Below are 21,841 nucleotides of genomic sequence, written 5' to 3'. Positions count from 1 at the left end.
AAACATATGTGGAAACCTCATGTGGTTTCATTTTTGTCTGAGTGCGGTCGCACGCCTTTGAGGAAGGGTTTGATGAATCCCATCATCCCTCTGATGCAAGATGCTGGTCTTCTGTGATGAAACTCAGACGGTCATGCAGGCAGGGATTTGTGTTGTACCTAAGACTGGAACTGTATGAGCCTTTGATCAGGAGACATGTATATGGTTTTTGATTTGTTTTGATCTTTTTTATGCACACTATTTAGCTCCCAGTGGGCAGTTTTATTTTAACAGGGCAGTTGCCCACTGGTTGCTGAACTTGGTGCAGACCTTTCTTCTTTTTTTCTATAGTTAGTACTTTTCTTGCCCTGCACCTGCATACAGTTTACCTGGATGAGATTCTTCAGTTATTACCTCTACACCCTACATCTTTTTCATACCAAAAATTGGAAAAAATAGTCCCCAATTCACAGTTAAAAAGTTAACAAAACAAAAAAATGTTATCATCCCATTTTAACATTTTGGTACTGGGGTGTAGATGGCCAAGCGGTTAAATGCATCTCATATGCAAACGTGACCTGGGTTCAAGTCCACCTTGTGTCGTTCCTCGCACTTTCATTTCCCATTTTCAACTCTGCCCCCGGTCCCTGAACTGTGGCCAGGCTGTCTGGCCAAGACTGATCAAGGTTTTAGTTGCATAGTCTGACATGGTGGCATCATAAATGACCGAAAACATCGTGTAGTCTGAGCCAGCCTTAAGACAAACTCTGATCTGTGCTCGTGGTCAAACATGAGAGATTATGCTGGCGTACATGAAGTCCTACTCTAAAAAGATGTAATGAAAATGACATCAGTAGAAGCACTGGTAAAGAATAAACTGTTATGTTATAAAGTAATTGCCATGTTAAAAATCTGCATCAGTATCAGCCCCAATTAAACAATTGGTACATCTACTGTAAACTGCTAACATTAGCCGCTCTACACAAACGAACTAACAATCATTAACCTGCAGAGACTGTGATCTTGTTATGAGCCATGTTTTAATAAATACGACATTTTTTTTTTTTTTTTTCTGTTTCTTACATTTACACTAGATCACTAGTCTGAATTTAAATTTACCTTTTATCAGCTTTGAAAACAGTTGCTTGGGGCAAACCCTAAAAACCACCAAAATCAACTTTTTTTTCTTCTCCACTGTCCTCTGTGATCTATGCATAATCTTGTAATCTTTTGCTATATATTGTCACTACCGAACCATAACCTCTTATCTCCAAAATCACTACACAACACTTCACTTCACTACAGCATCGTGCTTGTCAACTTTTATTGGTTTAAAATTTGAAAAACCCACTTACAGATGTAAAGCGTGATGAATAGCTCTGACTTATTAAAAAAGAGCTACATCATAAAAATGAAAATGGAATTTTGGGCCTGATGCCAACAGTGTGCAGAAGACAACGCTTTAAGTAGTGCAAACAATTGAATTTGATTGTTCTCTGCTATTCTTTAAAGAAAAACAGACATGCTCATGTCAATTCAACTCTGATGAACAACTATCAGCCTGGTGATATTGCTAACCAATATATCAGTCAGACTTATTAAATCCGCTCTCCTGAGTCATCAAAAATACGTAAAGTTAATTTTGTTGCATAATTCTTGCTGTCGTCATAGTGGATCATACATCAAATGGTAACAAAAGCTTGAGCCATAGTGGATTTGCCCTGACATGACATTAAGACTTAACCCAAGAATGTTTTGTGGCATGTTTGTTTGCATGTCAGGTGTCTGAGCCTGACAGTAAGCCCTGGTAGCTGCCTCTTTCCTGTGTTAGCACAGCTCCACCCAGGCTTCACCCACCTTGCTAAAGTAGAGAAGAGAGCTGTTAAGTTATAGCCAAAGGACAACGAAACAGTCAGAAAAACCAGGGTTGCATCACATGTTTTTTAAGTGTTGAGATCTATAGTTGTTATCCAGAGGGATTAAGAGTTAGATGGTGTTTTATGGTGTTTTAAATGTTTAATTTTGAGCTTGAGGAAAAATTGCATGTTTATTTGTATTATTTTATTTCAATGAATCAGCACTGTTCCACTGTTTTTACACTAAAAGGCCAAATTAGGGTGTTGCACTCCTTTTGGAAGGTATCTAGTTTGAACAGTATTGATTTAAATCGTTAAAAATAAAACCATGGACTTTGTTTCCTTCAAACTGACATGGTCAAACAATTACAGGATGGTTCTTGAGTGAGTGTTTCCTTATTGTTGGCTTTGACTCCCACATCTCCCTCCAGTGAGGAAAGTTAGGGAGTGATATAAATATTGCTTCGACAGTAAGTCCCTGGTGCATGTTTAAATATGTGTGAGCGTGTATCTACATGCTTGCAGCAATAGAGGGAAGTGACAGAAAGTAACAGTGAATGGTTAAGTAAATTTGCATGCAAGTCACAAATGCACATACACACGAGCTCTACAGCAGGCCCCTCTCTTCTAAAACACACTCCTGTGGACGCTCGCACTGCCCCAGAGAAAAGTAGGGGATTCCAATCCGTCACACAGATGACATCACAGCCTGCAAGTAATAAAAAACAGCCAAACAAGGGAGTCCCCACTTCCCCTCCTTCCTCCTACACATCCCAGAGAGAGAGAGAAAGAGAGGGAGAGGGAGGGAGTGCTGGGGCTCTCATTAGTTAGAGAGAGAAAAGGAGAGTCCATTTTAAGGGGGGCTACATGCACACAAAAGTACAACGACACACGCACTTTAGTGTCTCCATAGAGACCGGCTCTGCTGCCCCAGCTTGGGGAGGAAATGCCAAAGTCAGTGTTCCACACAGAGACTCACAGCTCTATTCTGATCCTCTGTCCGGCCTGGCGGAAAAAAACCTCTCCTCATCTTATCACCCTGCTACCTCCTTCTGTCCATTCTTTCCTCTTCCTGTCCACCCCACATTTTCCTCTCCTTTTCCACTTCCACCCCCCCGCTTTCCCTCCTCCCTCACCTCCCTCCCTCTCCCTCTGTCGCGGTCTCTCGCCCTCCCCTCTCAGTGGTAAGTTCATTGAAGTAGACAACAGAGGTAAGTACTCTCTTCCGCTCTCTGCTCGCTCTGCTTTTAGCCCACTGTAACTTTCAGTCTGTGTTTTCCCTCACTAGACAGAGGTTAGCTTTACTATCAGTGCTGCAGGAGAACAGCTGAATGCATTTAAAGCTCTCCTGAAATGTGCACTGTCCTCTAAAGCCAGGGCTGTCTCTGCAAGGTTTATGACTGTGTACTCTGCAGGCTGTCATGTGCACCTACATTGCCAGCTTACTTATCTTGCTAATATTTAAACAACAAAAGTGTAAGAGTGTATTCAACAATTCAGACTAGCCTTCTTCTTGTTCATAATAGCTCTGTGAATACAGTGAATCAGTTACACCCTTTTGGTCCTTTTATAAACAGTGAATACATGAGCTCATGTAGTGTATGTGTGCCTGTGAATGTGTTTAAATCCCTGAAGTAAACAGGGGAATTTCAATGAGGATTTAAGATGGAACTGGAGCAAAGCAAACAGACGTATACTATTTATATTGAAGATTAAAATCCTACCTATAACAGGATGTGCTAATAATTATTATCTGTAAGCTAACACTGAGGTATTAATCTTATCAATATGACCACATTTTTCTTTCTAATTGAAGCCAACTGTTCCTTTGTTTTATCCAAACTCCACTTATTTCCATAATAATGACTGTGAAGCTGGTCTCCTTTTAATCATCTTCCAGAGCGGAGATCTTGTTGATCTTTCAGCACTAGCTAAGCACTTTGGTGGAATTCCCTCTCAAACGCGTGGCTGAAATAACAACAATCCCCCCCTAGGGAATCAACGAACAGCTTGGCGTGAGTTCAGACATTCCAAATCAGAAATCCATCTGTAGCCCTTGGTAACAAAACAACACAATTAGACTCTCCCCGCAGCACCCCGGAGAGACTCGACCTCATACATCAAAACACTGTGACGTCACCCACATCTGGACACAAGGCGCTCTAACGGTCTCCCCTTCTTTTTCCTGTGTCCCCATCTTCCCCTTTTTTTTTTCTGCCCCTCTCTCTTCTGCTTCCTGTCTGGCTTGTCTGTTTCTCCCGCCCACGCTCGCAGAGATGAAAGAGAAAAACCCCTGGCACACGCCTGTGACCATCATCATCTCCGTGATTGGTGTCATAGTGATTGTTGCCCTGGTGACGGTAGCCGTTTTGCAGAACAGACCCCTCCCCCAAAAGTACAAGGTAAGGTGGAGGGAAAATGTTAAAATGTTGTAGTGTGTGTTACAGTGGGGATCTCAGTGCAAAGTCCACAAGCTATATATGGTCTCTCATGTCAATATGACCTCAAACTGCACTGGTTCTAGGAATTTACGACCAAATAAGGCCGCTGGATGTTGAAAAGAACATTAAATCACCACTTTAGTCACACATGCAGGCCTAGCTGGAGACTTAATACTGTAAATCCTTTCTGGGAAGTTTTTCTGTGATCTTTTTAATTATTACACTAAATACAGAGGCAAGAAAAAGTATGTGAACCCTTGAAAGTAACTAATTAGTCATCAAATGTCATCTGATCTGCATCTAAGTCCAAGTAAGGACAAACACAGTAAGGTTAACTCCGTATCACACAAACACCATTCCCGGTTCATGTTGGCCTCCACCAAGGCTACCCCTCATCTGTGATTCTGTTTGGGATTTTCATAGACATGATCTCGAGGGGGAGGGTTTCCAATTTGGGGACCTCAGAATTCCATCTCTGCTGTTTGCAGGTGATGGATCTGTTGGCTTCCTCAGCTGGGGACCTCCAGCGGTTGGGATGAGAATCAGCACCTACAAGTCTGAGGTCATAAATCTCTGCCAGAAAACGGTGGATTGCTCCCTCTGGGTGGCAAGTGAGTCTCTGCCCCAGGTGAAGGAGTTCAAGTATCTAAGGGTGTTTAGAGTAATGTGAGCATGAGATTGACAGGCAGATTGTTGCACCGTAAGGCAGTTTTGAAGGCCTTGTGCCATCGTTGTGGTGAAGTGGGACCTGAGCCAAAAGGCAAAGCTTTAGATTTACCGCCCAATCTTCCTTCCAACCCTCACCTTTGGTCATGAACTCTGGATAATGAACAAAAGAATGAGATCGTGGATGCAAGCTGCCAAAATGAGCTTTCTCCAGAGACTGGCTGGACTCAGCCTAGAGTGAGGAGTTCATACATCTGGAGGGAACTAAGAAAAGAGCCACTGCAGAATGCTAATTTGTCGAAATATGACTTACTTAGTTATAACTTCAAGCTCTCTCTACACGATTTTAAGCATTACTTTAATGTAGTATTTTACCTTAAACTAATGTAATACAAATACATGGAAATTTTACATGTAATTTAATCACTTAAAGTCAAGGTTTTTGGTATAGTTATTTTTTGAGCGTGGGTGATGCAGCAGGACAATGACCTTAGACTTAGAAGTACGTAAATCTTCTACAGCATGCCTTCAAAAAGAAAATCCATCTTTAGAAGTGGCCAAGTCAGAGTCCAGACCTGAATCCAATAGAGATACTGTGGAATGACCTCAAGAGAGCTATTTACACCAGACAGTCTAAGAATATGGGTGAGCTGAAGCAGTTCTTCAAGGAAGAAGGTCCAACATTCTTCCTAAACATTGTGCAGGTCTACTAAGCATCTGCTAAAAAACACCTAGTTCAGGTTATTGCTGCCAAAGGAGGTTCAATACAGGGTTCACTTACTTTTTCCAGCAGCACCGGGAATGTTTAATGGCCCTGCTCAATTAAGACTTTAAATATTATAACTTTTTCTGTGGTACAAATTTGTTTTAGTTTGTCTGTACTTGACTTAGATGTAGATTAGATCATGTTTGATGACCAATAAATGCAAAAAAAATGAGATCATTTCAAAGGGTTCACATACTTTTCCTTGCCACAACATGCTAAACTGGTTGTCCCCTCTCCTCCAGTATGGAATTGTGCTGGATGCCGGTTCCTCCCACACAGCCGTGTACATCTATCAGTGGCCTGCAGAGAAGGATAACAACACTGGGAGAGTCGAACAGAAGCACTCCTGCAAAGTCAAAGGTAGATGTTGTGACACTACACGTCATAAATATGACCCACATGTTCACATAACCACTTTAGTGCACAATTGCTTATTCATACCTGGGCAAATATTTAAAGAAGCAAAATTAAAGTTTGTATTAGTGTGCAAATATTTAATGTTAGACAGCTATTCTTTCTTAAACAGTGATCAAAGAGTCCATTCAAGGATAAAACCTTTACATAAGATGATACAAATCAAACAACATTCACTACTGAGAAACTAGAAGCTCAAAAGTATCAACCAATTCTCAATAAAGATGCTGAGAACTTTTAAACTATTGGCTGTTTGTTAGGAAATGCTGAGCTCCTCTAAAACATTGTTAAACATTTACTCATTAAATACTCATTAACAACTCCACACTAATATGACTGCATGTGATTATTTTGTAATTATTTGCAAACATTTATGGCAGCCAGTCTAATGACCCATTATAAAGATAGGAAGCTCCCGGTAATCTGCTGATGACTTTTTCTCTGTGTGATAAGAGCCACAAAAAGGCTCCGGGTTCGGTTTTCTGATGGGTTATCAAGATGATGTCAAACTGTGATTGTAAAGTTCTTGATAGTTTGCAGCATTTTCACAGGAATTGTGGTAAATATATTTTATATTTCTGCTTTTAAGCACCTCCCAATTAAAATGCAAACAAAGAAGATTAGTTTGAGCTTTAAAACCACAATATATTGTTAGAAAACATATTAATCCAGCACTGTAAATGATTAAGAATAGATCTAGTAAAGCTTTTTTGATCAATGGTCACTTCTTATCTCTATGCTTAGCTAGTCCAATCAGATCTTACCAAATAGTAGATGATACAATCATGCAGGAGAGAGCTTCATCAGTTTACTCTTAAAGAGAGTTTTGGGGGAGGTGCTGTTAAATTGAAGCATTAACTGTCACATTGCAATGATGCAAAGTATCACCGGGTCTGCTCTGTGTTGCCTGTAATTACAAAGATGTATCTTGTGTGTGGGTTCACTTGGCTGCACTGGTGTGGTGCAGGATTTCACAGAAACAGAAGTATACCCGCTTATTTTTAGTCTCCATAGAGAATACTCACTTCTCAATCCCCTCTGATGTACCTGATTCAGTGGGGTGCTGCATTTTATCACTCCAAGGTTGGCAAAGGCCCGCCATGTCTTACCCTGCCTTTAGCTGGCTAGTACTTCCCTTGTTTGTTTGAGTGAGAATATTAGAATAAGCCAATCAGAAGCAGAGTATGACTGGTCTAACTTGCAGTTCTCTGGGATATCTGATGATGTGAACGATGCTTCATGTAATCAGCTTTCTTCCCTTATCACAATTTCATAATACTCTTTCTAAACGGAAGTTAAGCAGCAGACCAAAAGGTCAATGTGTAAATTCAAACGGCTGTACCAAATATGCTAGAGCAGTCTGTAAAACAGGCCCACTACCCTGTGCTACATACACCCTAACAGACTGCTGTAAATTTACGGGGAAATTTCAACGGTAAGATCCCGCTATGTTTAAATACAGGACAACCCTGTAAAATAACAGTTTAGAACAGTATTTTACTGTATTACTGCTTCAAGGAAAGAAAACAGTAATTTCTTGTATTTTTTGCATTGCATTTTGGGAACAAGAAGGTGAGAGCACATGCTTGGAAGGAGAGTGAAGTTAGAAATCACACTGTTATCCAACTCCATCCTAACAATAAACAGGTTCATGCCTTACTGCTTTGCTAGTTAGAATACGCAAAAACCATCACTTACTAAGTTTGAGGTCATTTGTAAGATTAGCATTAGCTAGAGTTTGACATGACGCACAAACACCGCAGGCACACAGAGTGAGTCAATTCTTTGCCAGCTAACATTAGCTTGATCTTAACAGTTGCTAAAAATTGAATTCAGATAATTCATTTATTGTATTATTACCTCCGCCAAGGAGGTTATGTGATTGGTAGGGTTTGTTAGTTAGTTTGTTTGTTAGCAACATAACTCAAAAAGTTGTGGACGGATTTTAATGAAATTTTCAGGAAATGTCAGAAATGGCATAAGGAAGAACTGATTAGATTTTGGGAGTGATCCGGATCAGGTCTGCTCTCTCCGAGTGCTTTTTTAGTTTGTCAATTTTGCTAGAAGGAAATGAATTCACAGCAAGTTGTAGTATTTTGCTACAATTCACAGTAAAAATCTGTAAATATACAGTGGCGATTCAGGAAGCAGTCGCCTGGAGCAGGGACTTCTGGGTATTACTTTGTACAAGGGAATTCACTCTTCTGGTGTTCATTAATGTTCATGTTTCATTGCGGGGCTGTAATTGTGCATGTTTTATTTGTTGGTTCATGTTTTTTGGGGGAGGGTGTTCTTTTAAAGTGACACACCATGAGTAAGGGGGTTAATGGTGCAGATACCCTGCCTGTATGTGTCTGTGTTAAAAATACATATTAGTTGTTCACGCTTATTGCGTGAGAACTTGTCAAGCTCATTCAGCTTGTCTATGAGCCATTTCTTACCACAGCCTGCCATAATACCTCTTAAGAAAAAGTGTAAATAAACGGTAAAAACTGCTAATCTTTACAACAGTATTTTCCTGTTAAGGTTTAAAATAACAGCTTTTGCTGTATTTATAAAAAACAGTAACTAACTGTAAATTTCAGCTGCAGCAACATACCGTTAATTTTACAGTAACCTGGCAACCCTACTGCCAGTTGTTTACTGTTTTTTAACGGGGAAATTTCTAAGAGTTTAGGTAGCTAAAAAAAAAAGAGTTAATCTTACAAAAAAATGTACTCTTAAATAGTGGTGCTGCATGATTTGGTAATAAAGTTCAGTTGCAATTATACTGGGCAATATACTGTGATTTGCAGTTGCAATTACAATGTAATACATCAATGTTATCAAGAGTTAGCTTGCTTGGTTATAAAGGAAAATGCAAACAGTGATAGTTTTGAAATGTGTATTTCTCAACTCAAAACATACCAATATTAAGTAACTTAAAAATATATAATACGTGAAGTTTTAACAGTCACTTCCTAATAACTTCTTCCTTTGTAACTTCTGTCCTTTTATTAACTTACAGGTCTTTTAAATACAACTAAATACTAAATACTGGCTGGGCAGCTCAGTGGTTTACATAGCTGACTTTGCTATAGGAGATTCCAGGGATTCCATGATGTATGCTGCTTTGGAGAAAAGTGTCTGCAAAGTAACAATTTAAAAGAGTTGCGGCCCTTTATTGTGATTATGCAATTGCACAGCCTGACACTGATTGCGATAAGATGAATTGTGTAGCACTTAAACCCCACAACACCGCTGCTTTACTGTAATACAAAGCACTTATGTTCCCTCTTGTTGCCCTGCTCCTTGTCTAAAGTAAGAGGAAGGATATGGACTTAGACTCAAGAGTTTTTTCAAGGGGTGTGTATTGGCAAGAATCTGGTGATACAATAAAGTGATACGGGGTGCCAATATCGATAAATTGCAATATATTGCGATATTTTTGTAATTTATATATGTATGGACCCTGAGTCTGAAATAAAATCTATCTATCTATCTATCTATCTATCTATCTATCTATCTTTATATGTATGTTTATATATATATGTATAAATTTGTATGTATATGTGGGTGTGTATATATATTTTTAATTATATGAATAAATAAATATGTAATTTAATTTAATATGGAATATAACAGAACAGAATTAAGCTATTAATAAAAATGTATTAAAATTATATGTGCAGCATGTAAATAAAAAAGATATATGGTGTATTATAAAATATATGGTCCTGCATCATCTAGAGTTTTAACTTTTTTTGTGCAATTCAAAGATGAGGATTTTTCCCATTTGTTGTCATGAATTAAAATGCTTTCAGGATTTCTAAAAGAAAAGTGGAAAAATAAATCAATATAGAGTAAATGTACTAAAATCTTTAATCTTTCTAATCTTTCTAAAAACTTTTTGGATATTGACTTAACAAATTAGAAAGCATTCGGTTCGTATGACTTCTACTCTTGTTGCCATTTTATCAAAATCAAATCAAAAAAGTTTAGAAGTGTAGTGTCATGATAACCCATGTGGACAATAAAAGAATCATGCACTAAAAGAGGGATATGTCTGAAATTTTCAAACTTGTCTTTAAAATTTTCCATTCACATATTAATAAGGACTAGGGACAAACTGCTGGTTTATGACAACATCAGCCCATCAATCAATAGTATTCAGTGAAGTCAGTTATCACTGTGTATTTGTTGTGGCACATCAGTTTAATGCTTCACGCCAGTTTATCAAACTGCTGATTCAGAGAGAGTCACCTACAAGATAAGAACTGTTTTGACTCCCTGCCCAAACATGAAGAAAATGTCAACAGTGTGGCAGTCTTGCATCATGTCTTAGGAAGATCAGCCAAATGTTGTTTCTGAGATGTTGTAATGATATTATAAGAGGAGAGACTCACAATTTCAATACATGCAATATCACTACTCACATGAAAAAAGTGTACATTTGATTTAAAAAATGAATGAGAAACAGCTTTATCAGAGATTGGCTACAATGTTCTCTTAAATATCAATCCATCTCTAATAAAGGAAAGAGTACACTCGTACATACTGTCCCTGGCTTGTTGGCATACATATGCAAATTCATATTTGATTTTTCCTGAAACATGCATAAAAATCCAAATGTTTCTGTCCAAACCGCCTCAGCCTCAGGGCAACTTTTAAAAGCACCATCTGTTCCTGCAGATCTATAAAAGCCCTTTTTAACTCACACAATGTAATATACAGGTCTATCAGACTCACTCCTCCTGGGAGGTTCTCATCTGTAATTTAATTCAAAAACTGCTTTTTACCTATCAGCACAGTCTGTGTGTTCTGGCCTCTCTCTCCATGAAATTTACTTTGGTTATCAAAGCTTAAAGTGGAGCACTTTCATAGCAGCAGACAGTGGATTCCCACAGATAATAGGATCAACATGCTTCTCTGAGAGGGGTTTGCTTAAAGCTGCAGTGCAGATGTTTTACTAAGCTCTATTTATGAAGCTATAAAATTTAGAGCCTTTAGAGTTTAAAACAAACCAGGTAAAGAAAGTCATGACCAAAAGTGGCACAAATTAAGATACTTTAGAGAGATTTATAAGTCAGAAAATGTAGAAGCACACAGATGTGACCTTTAACCCAAATCGAGCAACTGAGAGGTTAAAACCTACTCCAGAGTAGGTAGAAGGTGAATGCTCATGCTGGATGTCTAATCAGGGCTACATCTGACTATAATTTGCCCACTGGGAGGCTTAAATGAATTGTGTTAACTACTTGCTTCAGGTGGAGTACATCAGACACTCTTACAGGAAGCAGACATCTTGATAACATCTTAGACAAACTTCCCACTCAAAAGGAAAAACTCAATTCATGAATTCTGTACAGATGACCTAATTTCCTAAAGCACAGCCAACATTTCTGATTGTATTTCATAGTTGCTAAATTTGGGCTGAATGGCTCCACATCTCTTTCAACACAGGTCCAGGTATCTCCAGCTATGCATCCGATCCAGTGAAAGCCGGGGAGTCTCTGAGAGCGTGCATACAGGAGGCCGAGCAGTGGGTCCCTGAAAATAGACACCACGAGACCCCTCTTTACCTGGGGGCCACTGCAGGAATGAGACTGCTCAAGTAAGGCACATGTGCACAAACATAAAACACATCCCAGCAGCCTTTCCTTGCTGACTCTAGTGTATCCCATGCCTCTACAGTGTAATGTGTTTGCATTGGCTGCCAAAGTGCTGCTATCTGTAGCATTTTCTGTCCTGCTATTTCATGATTTATCTCCACATGAACTTAACTGCCAGAGCAGCGAATGTGTTACTGTCAAACCCACTATATACGACACAGTCCGTCTATTATTTATGGTCTGCTTTATTGATTTGAATTATGGATGTGAATCACTCTAATGAATTTGTGTTGTGTGTGCAGTATGGAGAACAGCTCGGCGTCAGACAAGGTCTTCAGAGCCGTGGAGGGAGCCCTGCAAAAGTCTCCCTTCTCCTTTCAGGGAGCGAGAATACTCAGTGGACAGGAGGAGGGCTCCTTTGGCTGGGTCACGGTCAACTACTTGGACGACCGCCTCAGTCAGGTACAAACAACTTTGATCACTATTATCTAAGGTTATCCAATATCAATACCGGTATCTGTAATGGCATGGGTATCAGTGTCAGTATGGATAGTAATATCAGTGAAGTAAAGGCAATTGTATAACAGCTTCATGGAGAGTTTTGCTGCTTTTTTCAGTTTTTGTGACAAAGCACCTCAAGGGGAACGTGATGTCTGTTTCGTTCACTGCTACCTAATCTCAATATCATGCTGATTTATGTCCAAGTGTTCATCCTTTTGAGTGTTGTATTTAAATTTACTAGGGATGTTCTGATATCGTTTTTTCCTTCACAATACAATTTCGATACCAAGGTGTGGGGTATCGGCTGATACCTAGTACTGATCCGATAGCAGTCTGAACTTTGTGAATTGACTCAGCAAATATAATTGTAAATGTACAGCGTCTCTGTGAACCTAAGGTTGTTTTCCTGGTGATTATTGGGTTTTGCTGCTAAATATTAAAATAACAATAATACAGGGTGTTGCATCACAGGCTCGCTCTATCTCTCTTTCTTGTTTTAATACAAACTTTAGTGGTTTAGCGGTTAGCATTTGAGCTAGTTCAGTATCTGGTCTACTTGTGTGGACTAAATCACTGAAGTCCCCAAAAGTCACACGAGCTCCAGGCTCCCTGAAAATGTTGCTGCATGGGATCCAAAGGCATCAATAGCGTCAATGGGAAAGCACAACAGCTAGCTTCAAGAGGAAAAACAAGTGAGAGGCAACGATTTATGGTTTAAAAGTTATCTAACTTTTGCTAAACTGCGTCACTTCTTGTCTTGTTTGACATCGCCGGTCTGAAAGGCGTTTTAATGATCACATTCAGAGAAAAACTGTCACGCAGCCACCATTCTTTGCTGCTGCAGTGGGTCCCTTGGTTCTTCTTTGCTGCGCTAAAAACGGAAGCCTGTTCATTGATTTATGGTTTATAGCGCTAACATTTAGCATGGCTAAATGAAGCAAAATATACTCACCAATTGCAATACCTGCATTTTAAGCAGTATGGATCGTATTTCCAATACTGGTATTGGAATCAGAACAAGTTCAAACATATGTAAAACTATGCATAAAATACAAACACAAGAGAAAAATAACAGAAACAGAAGCAAGGCTGCAGGTATATGGAGTTGTTAGGTTTGTGTTGGGTCTTTCCATTTGTATAACAGAAAGTTCATCCTCAATCCAGAGTGAGAAGCTGGGTGGTGAGGTAGACTTCCAAGAGAGGAGAGTTTTGTTCTTAACCACCACTCCCAAATGTGGAGCAGTCTGTTAGTGCTGATAGGCCTCTAAAGATGGGAGTTGTAAGAACAAACTGGGTACTTACACATGATCTAGAAGTGCATCATGGTACATCCATTCTGGTGTAGGGTTTGGAGATACCAAGAAGCTGGGTTGGTGTCTTTGCACATGCTTCCATGTTTCTTTCTCACTGGTGTCAGGGCGATGATAGCTAGCAGATCTAAAAACAAAAGAAATATTTTATAAGTTGTACTGAATACAGCTGCAAGGCTAATGCTGCAAAACTGGAGGAACCAAAGGTGTCCAACAGCTAAGGAACAGACTAATGAAATTAGTACATTTTCATTGTATGAAACAATTCTAAGATTACAGATTGATGGGGGAGGGAAACAAGGATGCGAAGTCAGTTCTGGCTAATTGACAGAAATACACTAGAATGATAATGTTGAAGAATAGCTATCATAAGTCCTTTAACTATATTGAGTTACTGTAAAATCCAATGTAGAAAATGTACTCCTTAAACCTTCTGTTTTCATCTAAGCAGCCTGTGTCCTATATACTGTGTCCAATATACACATACAAAATGCTGAGACATGCACTTATCTGACCGCAATTGCAGCCGTCACTATCTACCACCATGCAAACAACCTGACCTGAATATTTGCTCCAATACAATGAGTACTGCAAGTGACTGCCCAACTGCTTAGATCATGCTGGGCTGCACTGCAATACAGACCAGGATGGTGTTGCCACTTTTAACAGCTTTTCTCCCTCATTAGGCCATAATCCAGCATCTAAAGAAAACAGTGGTGTACTGTTTAGTAAAAAATCTCAGATAGTGTCGGTTTGATGAAAATAGACTCCTTATTTAGACAATATTGAGAAGCAAAATTGAGCAGAATGAATTGCTGGCTTGCAGGAGGCTACTTCACAACTATAACTATGGACTTAAAGCTCAACAAATGCTGGTAGCTGGTAGGATTACAGACTATAAATTGTGAAAACAGATGGCACAAATAGAGCTACTCAGGAGTACAGAAACTGCACACTGGACTTTTCTCAAAGTAAAGTTGATTGCCATGCTGGAAAACATTTCAAACTTTTTTACAGTGTACCACACTTTAAAGTTCGAATTCAGCAAGAAACAATGCACAGCTAATAGAGTGGGAAAAAAAACCCAACTTGTTATTGGCAGCCTAAAGCAAAAATACATAAACACTGCTGCTTTTATATGGTGATCTATGTTTCAGGAGTTCATATGCATGTGTTCCTGCTGTTCACTGACGTGAATACCTTTTGTCTCCAATGCAGGGTTTGGAAACCACAGGGGCCCTTGACCTTGGCGGGGCCTCCACTCAGATTAGCTTCATAGCTGATAAATTTGACGGGTCAGAGTCACCAAGTAACTCAGTGAACTTCCGACTCTACGGAAATGACTACAACCTTTACACCCACAGCTTCCTGTGTTACGGTAAAGACCAGGCACTACGACTGACGCTTGCACTCCAGACACAGGTAAATTTAGATATTTTCCCTTTTAACACTAAAGGCCTATTCAGATCAAATCTAATCTGAGATCATTTGAGATATAATCTTTATAAAAATATGATTTGCTGAAATGATCCTGGCTTAAATCTAATTAGCTTCCTCTCTGTGTGGCTTACACCTCTTTATCTTGCTCCATCTCCTAGACAGGTCCAGACTCAATTTCAAATCCATGTTTCAACCCTGGCTACACGTCAACAAAGAACTACTCAGCCCTCTATGACAGCCCCTGTGTGTCGAACAGGAAACCCCAGGGAGTGCCACTGAGCTTTACTCAGCAAGGGACAGGAAACTTCCAACAATGTCAGGAAATGGTCAAAAATGTCTTCAACTTTACTCACTGCAAATACAGCCAATGCTCCTTCAACGGGGTCTTCCAGCCACTTCTGCAAGGACCATTTGGGGTAATGAAACAGTTTTTTTGTAGTGCCCTATGGGGAGATGGCCTATGTTCACAAGCACAACATAACTTATTTTATTCCCTATAATAATAAATTATGATATTTCTATAAAACTGTTAACCTGGCTAAGGAAACTGAATAAAACGAATACTTAACCGACACTGGTTTATAACGCTAACATACTATATCATGGCTAAATGACGCAAAACATACATTTAAACAAAACTGTATCAGAGCAGATCACATGTCCTCACTGATACCTATACCTGCATTTTCAGCAGTATTGGACATATTTCTGATTGAGAGAAAGTTATGATTAAGTTTCATCCACATGGCTGTGTAGTTGAAGTCTGTTTTGCTTCACGTCCAAATAAACTTTCAAACTTTCAGGCGTAAATAGTCAGCAGGAGAATGTTTAAAGTGTCCCACTAATTCAGCCAATTGTAACCACATTCAAGATGCAGCACTGGCAGCAAACGCTATCGTGGACAACCAGGTAGAGGGTGTTCGCTACGCAGGAAAAACTTGTCAGGCTGAATTTTCAAGCATGTTAGGTCTCATGCGGGATGTGACAAGGGCTGCTGGAAGCCCTTGCTGTACTGACATACCATGTCTTAGCATTTTATACTGGTATAGTCACCCCAGTATAAGCCGGATATAAAAAGGTATAAAAACTGCGGCTAATAATACTGATAGACTAGTTTGGATATTGATGCCATTGGATTTGCCTCTGATTGTGTCCGAAATGGTTATCAAGTATCTGCAAGTCTGTTATTTCTCTGATATATAACTTTTTCCAAAACTGTTCTTTGTCTCCTTAACAAAACACTAATATTTTTTAGGGCTGTGACTTCTTTCTACTATGTTGGAGCAAAAATAACTGATTTTTGTTTAATTATACAACCCTAACATACAAAAACTGCTGGGCACTAGCAAAGAGTGAAATATTAAACAGAGCTTGAAAAATGTAGGAGGGCAGGAGAGGCATGAGCCATTAGCTTTTGTTTTGGTCTGAAAATATGCTCTGAAAGTGGCATAGTGAGCCTTTAATACAGAAATATAGTATCATAATAATATTCTGGCTCACAACTACAAGCAAACCACAGATATCTGAGTCAGTGAGGTGAGCAAAAGTCCTTTGTGTCAAATGATTAGAACCTAGTACCAACATTTATGTATTAAATGAAAACCTTATATGGTGGATAGCCTGAGAAGTTCATGTCTGGTACTCATCGCTTCCTCTCCCCTCTGTTTTCAGGCTTTTTCTGCCTACTACTTTGTGATGAACTTCCTCAATCTGACAGACACATCCATCCCTCTGGACACTGTCAGGGAAAAGCTAACAAGCTACTGTGCCACGCCTTGGAGTCAGGTCAAAGTCATATATATACTTTTTCCTGTTTTCCACATGTTCTGCAGCCTGCCTATAATCTACATGGACTTTATCTCTGTATGTTCTTGAACAGGTAGTACAGCAGCATCCAGATGTAAAGGTGAAGTATTTGGCTGAGTACTGCTTCTCTGGCACGTACATCCTCACTCTGCTGACAGAAGGATACAACTTCACATCAGAGAGCTACTCCAACATTAAATTCATCAGAAAGGTCAGTAGATCACAGTCCACTCTTTTCCTGTCCAACACACCTAATATCCACAACTTCCTGATTTCAACCACATCATATTGGCCATTATTCAACAGCTACATCCTAGCATGCCTCGGGATCCACCATCACCTGCTGAAATAAGAAATCATGACGCAAATTAAAGAAAAACAAAACATTTGACTACTTAAATTTATCTAATGAAAAAAATCCAATTTGACTCTTTAGAGAAAACAAATACGTGACTGAACAAAATGAAAGGGCTAAACCTTTTATAAGGACAATATTATAGAAGAGGACATGCATGCATCTTATCTGATAACATGTAGATATTGGTTATTTTCTCGATATTTCAAGACATTTTCATGCAAGTGTGGGAGACCCTGCTTTTTTATCCCAGGTTAATGATAAACAAGTCACTCTCAAGAAAAACTGCCAAAATTTACTAATCTCTGCAAAACTAGGTAACGTAAAATGTGTGGATGTGCTTTATGTCCACACAAAGCTTCCATACATTGTTATAGTGTTGTCCAGATACCAAAACTTTAACTTTAATACAGATGCCAAGTTTAGTATCACTATACTGAAAAAATACTTGTTTGGTACTCAAAACCTGATGAATCAGAATAAAGATGATCACAAGGGATAGTCACATTTCGAATGACAGTTCATCAACAACCTAAAGAGTAATACCGTACATTTGTTTAAGTTATTTTTATTCACTCCTTTGTCCAGAGTTTATTTGGTATTCTTTATTTATTAGTTCACTGTTGTTTCTTTCTGGTTACACTTTCTCTCACTGCTAAAGCTCAAAACACACCAGTGCTGGACCGGCGCGCTGCGTCATTTGACATGCCACAATTGCCATCCCTGGCTCACCGACAGCAGCGCATCAACAATGGGTGAAGTAGAGGCCAAGGAGAGACGGGAGAGACTCTAGAACAATTATAAACAGCAAAATAATTTTTTTTTAAAACACGTTCGAATAGTAACTACAGTGTACAGTGAGTACAGTGTCCTATAGTGCTGCGGTGCGTCCATGGGCATCTGGCCGCTGCCAGTGTGTTGGTTCATAGAAAATAGTGATGTTTTGACGCATGTCAGACAGCACTGGTGTGTTTTAGGTTTTAGGCTTGTGCTGTGTAAAACAAAAATGATGACTAGAGCCAGCTGACAGCTTCACTGTTGACACTCTGCCTACCTACCTTGCTTACACTGCCCATCTTTTGGAGATCCATACAAAATATCTGAATTCACCCTGCATGCTTAATACTCACACACTTACACTAGAACCATATTTGACCAATGAGTGGTACTGAATATCAGGAAATTCTGGTACTGGTACCAGTTTGAACATAAAGTTCCAAAAAAGTACTTTAATTTCTTATAACGTGCTAACCTACATTGTTGCTTCATCTTTTTGGCTGACCGCTGAGGTCAGCCCTACATATGGCTCTGTCCATATACTGACTGACTGACTGAGTCTCTGAGTGATGCTTTTGTATGAGTCATATAATACAGAGGTGCGTTTGCTTGCACTGGATGCTGTCACTAATGACGGCCTCCACTTTGTTAACTGGAGCCATATTAACAGAGTTGCTCTATGGGCGGGGTTTACCTGTGCTGAAAACCCTCTAATGGCTGCCTCCACTGCTCTAAATACCTCAGATATAGCTTTAGCCTCTGTTTCACCAGAACTGGGCCTCATTTATGAATGACAATAAAAAAAAGCCTATAAGCTTTTCATATTGGGAAATATGTTGTTACTCCTCTTCTGACCTGCTTAGCATGATTATGTGATAGTTGAGGGGGGAAAAGGTAACTTCTCGTGAGAATGCTTGTGTACAACGGCTGCTCTTGTAGTGATAAGTTATGACTAAGTCACAGCAGCACTTAGTCAAAATTGGACCTAGCCAGACCAACACGTTTCTTCATCACAGTTAACACTGAGAGCAACACGGAAAGCAACAGACACACCCCCCTCTACGATTATGTGATAGTTACGGGAAAGGGTTAGTTGTTGTATACAGCTAATGAGCTGGTGTGTCCCAGCTAATGACTCTAGCAGGCCTGCTAGTCATTAGCAGGCCTGGGACTGAGCCGCAGCGGCGCTTCTGTCTAGTCTTGTTCCCTCCAGGCACATGTTCATGACCCACTGAAAACACACCTGTTTCCCACTTTTGGGTCCTGGCCACCAAGTGAGAACCACTGGTTCAGTCCACAGTAAACCCTGTGCTGAAAGTAGGGTCTAACTAGCCAAACTGGGCTGCATTTACATAGCTGGTACAATCTGTAGTTCTTTTGGGATTTTTAAATAAAGTTTATTTTGATTAAAGTAAAACTTATGAGTTGGCTGTCAGTCATGTTAGCTTTACTATATCTTTGTATTTGTCCAGCCACCTTTTTCTGTGGCAATCGCTCAGCCCTTCCTATCCCACTTTAATACGAATTTTTAACACTGTTATCTAAGAGACTGTAATGGATTGCTCTGCTGAAAAACAAACTACATTATCCATTAAGTACTTCCTCAGTCTAGAAAAAAATCAAAGCAACTTGACTGGAGAATGTTAAACAATTCAGAGACACCTGATATGCATTTCCTCAACCTAAGGAAGCATTTGTGTTAAGGAATTGACTGTTAAAGTAAATGGTAACTGGGTTAGTTTGTCAGAAAAGGCTGTGCTGTTTGAGCTCTTCCTGAATCCAGTCTGCTGCAATGATTCTGCTTCAGTGGCAAATCTACCAAAGCAAATATTGGTTCCTTGCTTGGGGAAGAATAAGAGAAATGGAAAAATGAAACTCTGCAAACAAAATTTCTTTGTCTTTAAATAAATGAAAAGCCTAATTCATGTAATACCTGCCTTGATGTCTTAGAGAAATATTAAAAAACATATTAAGATTTTTGTGAAGCAAAGGAAATATTCCACATAGATATTACAACGCTTTGTAAAGCAAAGGTCCTACTGTGATTTCCCCCCAAATTGTTACAAATAAATGCCCATCTTAGATGTAACTCAATAAGCATACTGAGTTGAATGGACTCCCTTACAGAACATTGGGATTTTCCAAAGAGCCTTGGCAGAAAAGTACTTTGTAATTTACAGATATTTTTCTTACACACTGTCTCATTGAACCATTTTTCTTACCCGAGGAGGAGCCAAGAAATTGGACCACCATCCATGTGATTAATATACGACCTTTTATTCCTCCCACAAATATATCATTAGAAATTAATGTACTGTCTGTAGATATACATGCAAGCTAAGCTATTTTGGCCTCCCTGAAAGAAGCAACTAGTTACTGAGGGGGTTTAAACAATGATTAATTAAAATGAACAAACAGATAGGGCCAGATATGTTTTATGAACCACTACTATACTATTTTCTTGCCACCTCATGGAGATAAGTAGAAGAGTTAGTGAGGACCTCCTCTTTACACAAAATTAAACATAAAATTAAATTATGTAGAAAAGTTACCAAAGTTGATAAAGAGCTGCATAATATTAAATCAGAGTAAGAGAGCCACAACTGCATTAGGAAAATAATAACAAGCAGTTTTAGTGCATATCCTTCATGTAAACAGTCAGAAATTGTGTCTGCAATTAAATTACATTGCATTGCACACCTGAGAAGTTCTATGTAATTAATCAGCACACAGAGTGCTGCTAATAAATGTAATACTTTAAATTAAATGCAAGTTTCTACAAGCTTAAATACCTAATTTAATACAGGGCAGCTAAGCTGGCTTACAGGCATCCCTGACCTACGACGTCACTAGTTTTGATTGACACTTCCAGTAGTTCAGGACTTACCGTCTATTCAGCTCAGCTCCAGGGAGAATGACGGTGGAGTTTCCGATTATGAAGACTTGTAAGAGTCCAGCAGGAAACACAGCTTCATTTTACATAGTCTCTCCAAAGCAGAAAATGTTTCTAAGCTCAGGTATTTGGCAGCGTGTCATTAACTCGCCAAAACAACCGCGTTCGGAGCAGGTATTTTCCGGTAAAAATGGCGCGTTCCCAGGCTTGTGACGGTATCTTTGGAGGGTCAAAAAGTCAAGTAAACGGTTGTTCAACGTCTAATGTAGGATTTATGTAAAAATGTGATTTTATGGCGGGTTTTATCTGTTGTAAAGCATTTTAAACTGGACAATAAAAAGGAGTTTGGCCCATGAAAATATCCTCCCAAGGAAAATTTCAAGTGTTTTAGGCCACCCTTTGATTTTGTAATGCTCCAAAAAATACGTTTTACATAAATTATTAGGTACAGATGCGAATTCAGAAATAAATTGATGAATATCAAGGCAGTGATTCCCAAACTTTTTGTGCTTGCCCCTGTTGGCAGATGAATTTTTTTTCAGCAACCACATTGTTAAATCTGAGGTGATATCATTGAATGTTGCTTAGTCCTGTCGTGGCACGCCCCCCATGACATAACGCTGCGTCCACTTGGAGGGGCCCATGCCCCACTTTGGCACTTATCACAATAAAATTACTAGTTAATCTAAAATAAAGTGCTACCAAAATTTAACATGAAAAATGTACAAAATGATTTTTTATGATTTCAACATTAATTTTATCTCTAACCCCAGCAAAAACCTTCCTTTCGTCTATTTCATCTTTATGTTTGATTTGCAAACTATTTTAACACTAAATAGATAAGTGCCTCTATTAAAACCTACTGTCATTTGTCAAAACATGAGGCAAAACCAGGCTAGTAAAGGGACCAGGCCTTTAATTAAAACAGGCTTTTAACTCAAAGTTTATGGTACTCATACTTTCCTTCAAAATATGTTTATTCTGAAATACTGTGAGTTAAAAGAAATCATTCACTGTAAGTCTGAATAGGTGTACTTCATAAAACA

General features: G+C 39.1%; 1 protein-coding gene across 4 annotated transcripts in view; it reads left to right on the top strand.

Moving 5' to 3' along the window:
• Window positions 1-21,841, top strand: part of entpd1 (ectonucleoside triphosphate diphosphohydrolase 1) — a 32,155-nt gene that overhangs the window by 9,489 nt on the left and 825 nt on the right. For 2 of the 4 annotated variants that reach the window (XM_041815126.1, XM_041815128.1), the window contains exons 2-9: window positions 4,110-4,237; window positions 5,951-6,068; window positions 11,565-11,715; window positions 12,016-12,175; window positions 14,743-14,946; window positions 15,123-15,380; window positions 16,636-16,749; window positions 16,844-16,981. In XM_041815126.1, coding sequence (XP_041671060.1) covers window positions 4,110-4,237; window positions 5,951-6,068; window positions 11,565-11,715; window positions 12,016-12,175; window positions 14,743-14,946; window positions 15,123-15,380; window positions 16,636-16,749; window positions 16,844-16,981 — 1,271 coding nt within the window. Of the gene's footprint in view, window positions 1-3,033; window positions 3,851-4,109; window positions 4,238-4,781; window positions 4,905-5,950; window positions 6,069-11,564; window positions 11,716-12,015; window positions 12,176-14,742; window positions 14,947-15,122; window positions 15,381-16,635; window positions 16,750-16,843; window positions 16,982-21,841 lie in introns of those variants that run through there. The other 2 variants (XM_041815127.1, XM_041815129.1) reach the window with 2 other exon arrangements.

The sequence above is a fragment of the Cheilinus undulatus genome, linkage group 20 (genome assembly GCF_018320785.1).
Source record: "Cheilinus undulatus linkage group 20, ASM1832078v1, whole genome shotgun sequence".
NCBI lineage: Eukaryota > Metazoa > Chordata > Actinopteri > Labriformes > Labridae > Cheilinus > Cheilinus undulatus.
This window is presented reverse-complemented; position numbering and strand designations above follow the sequence as displayed.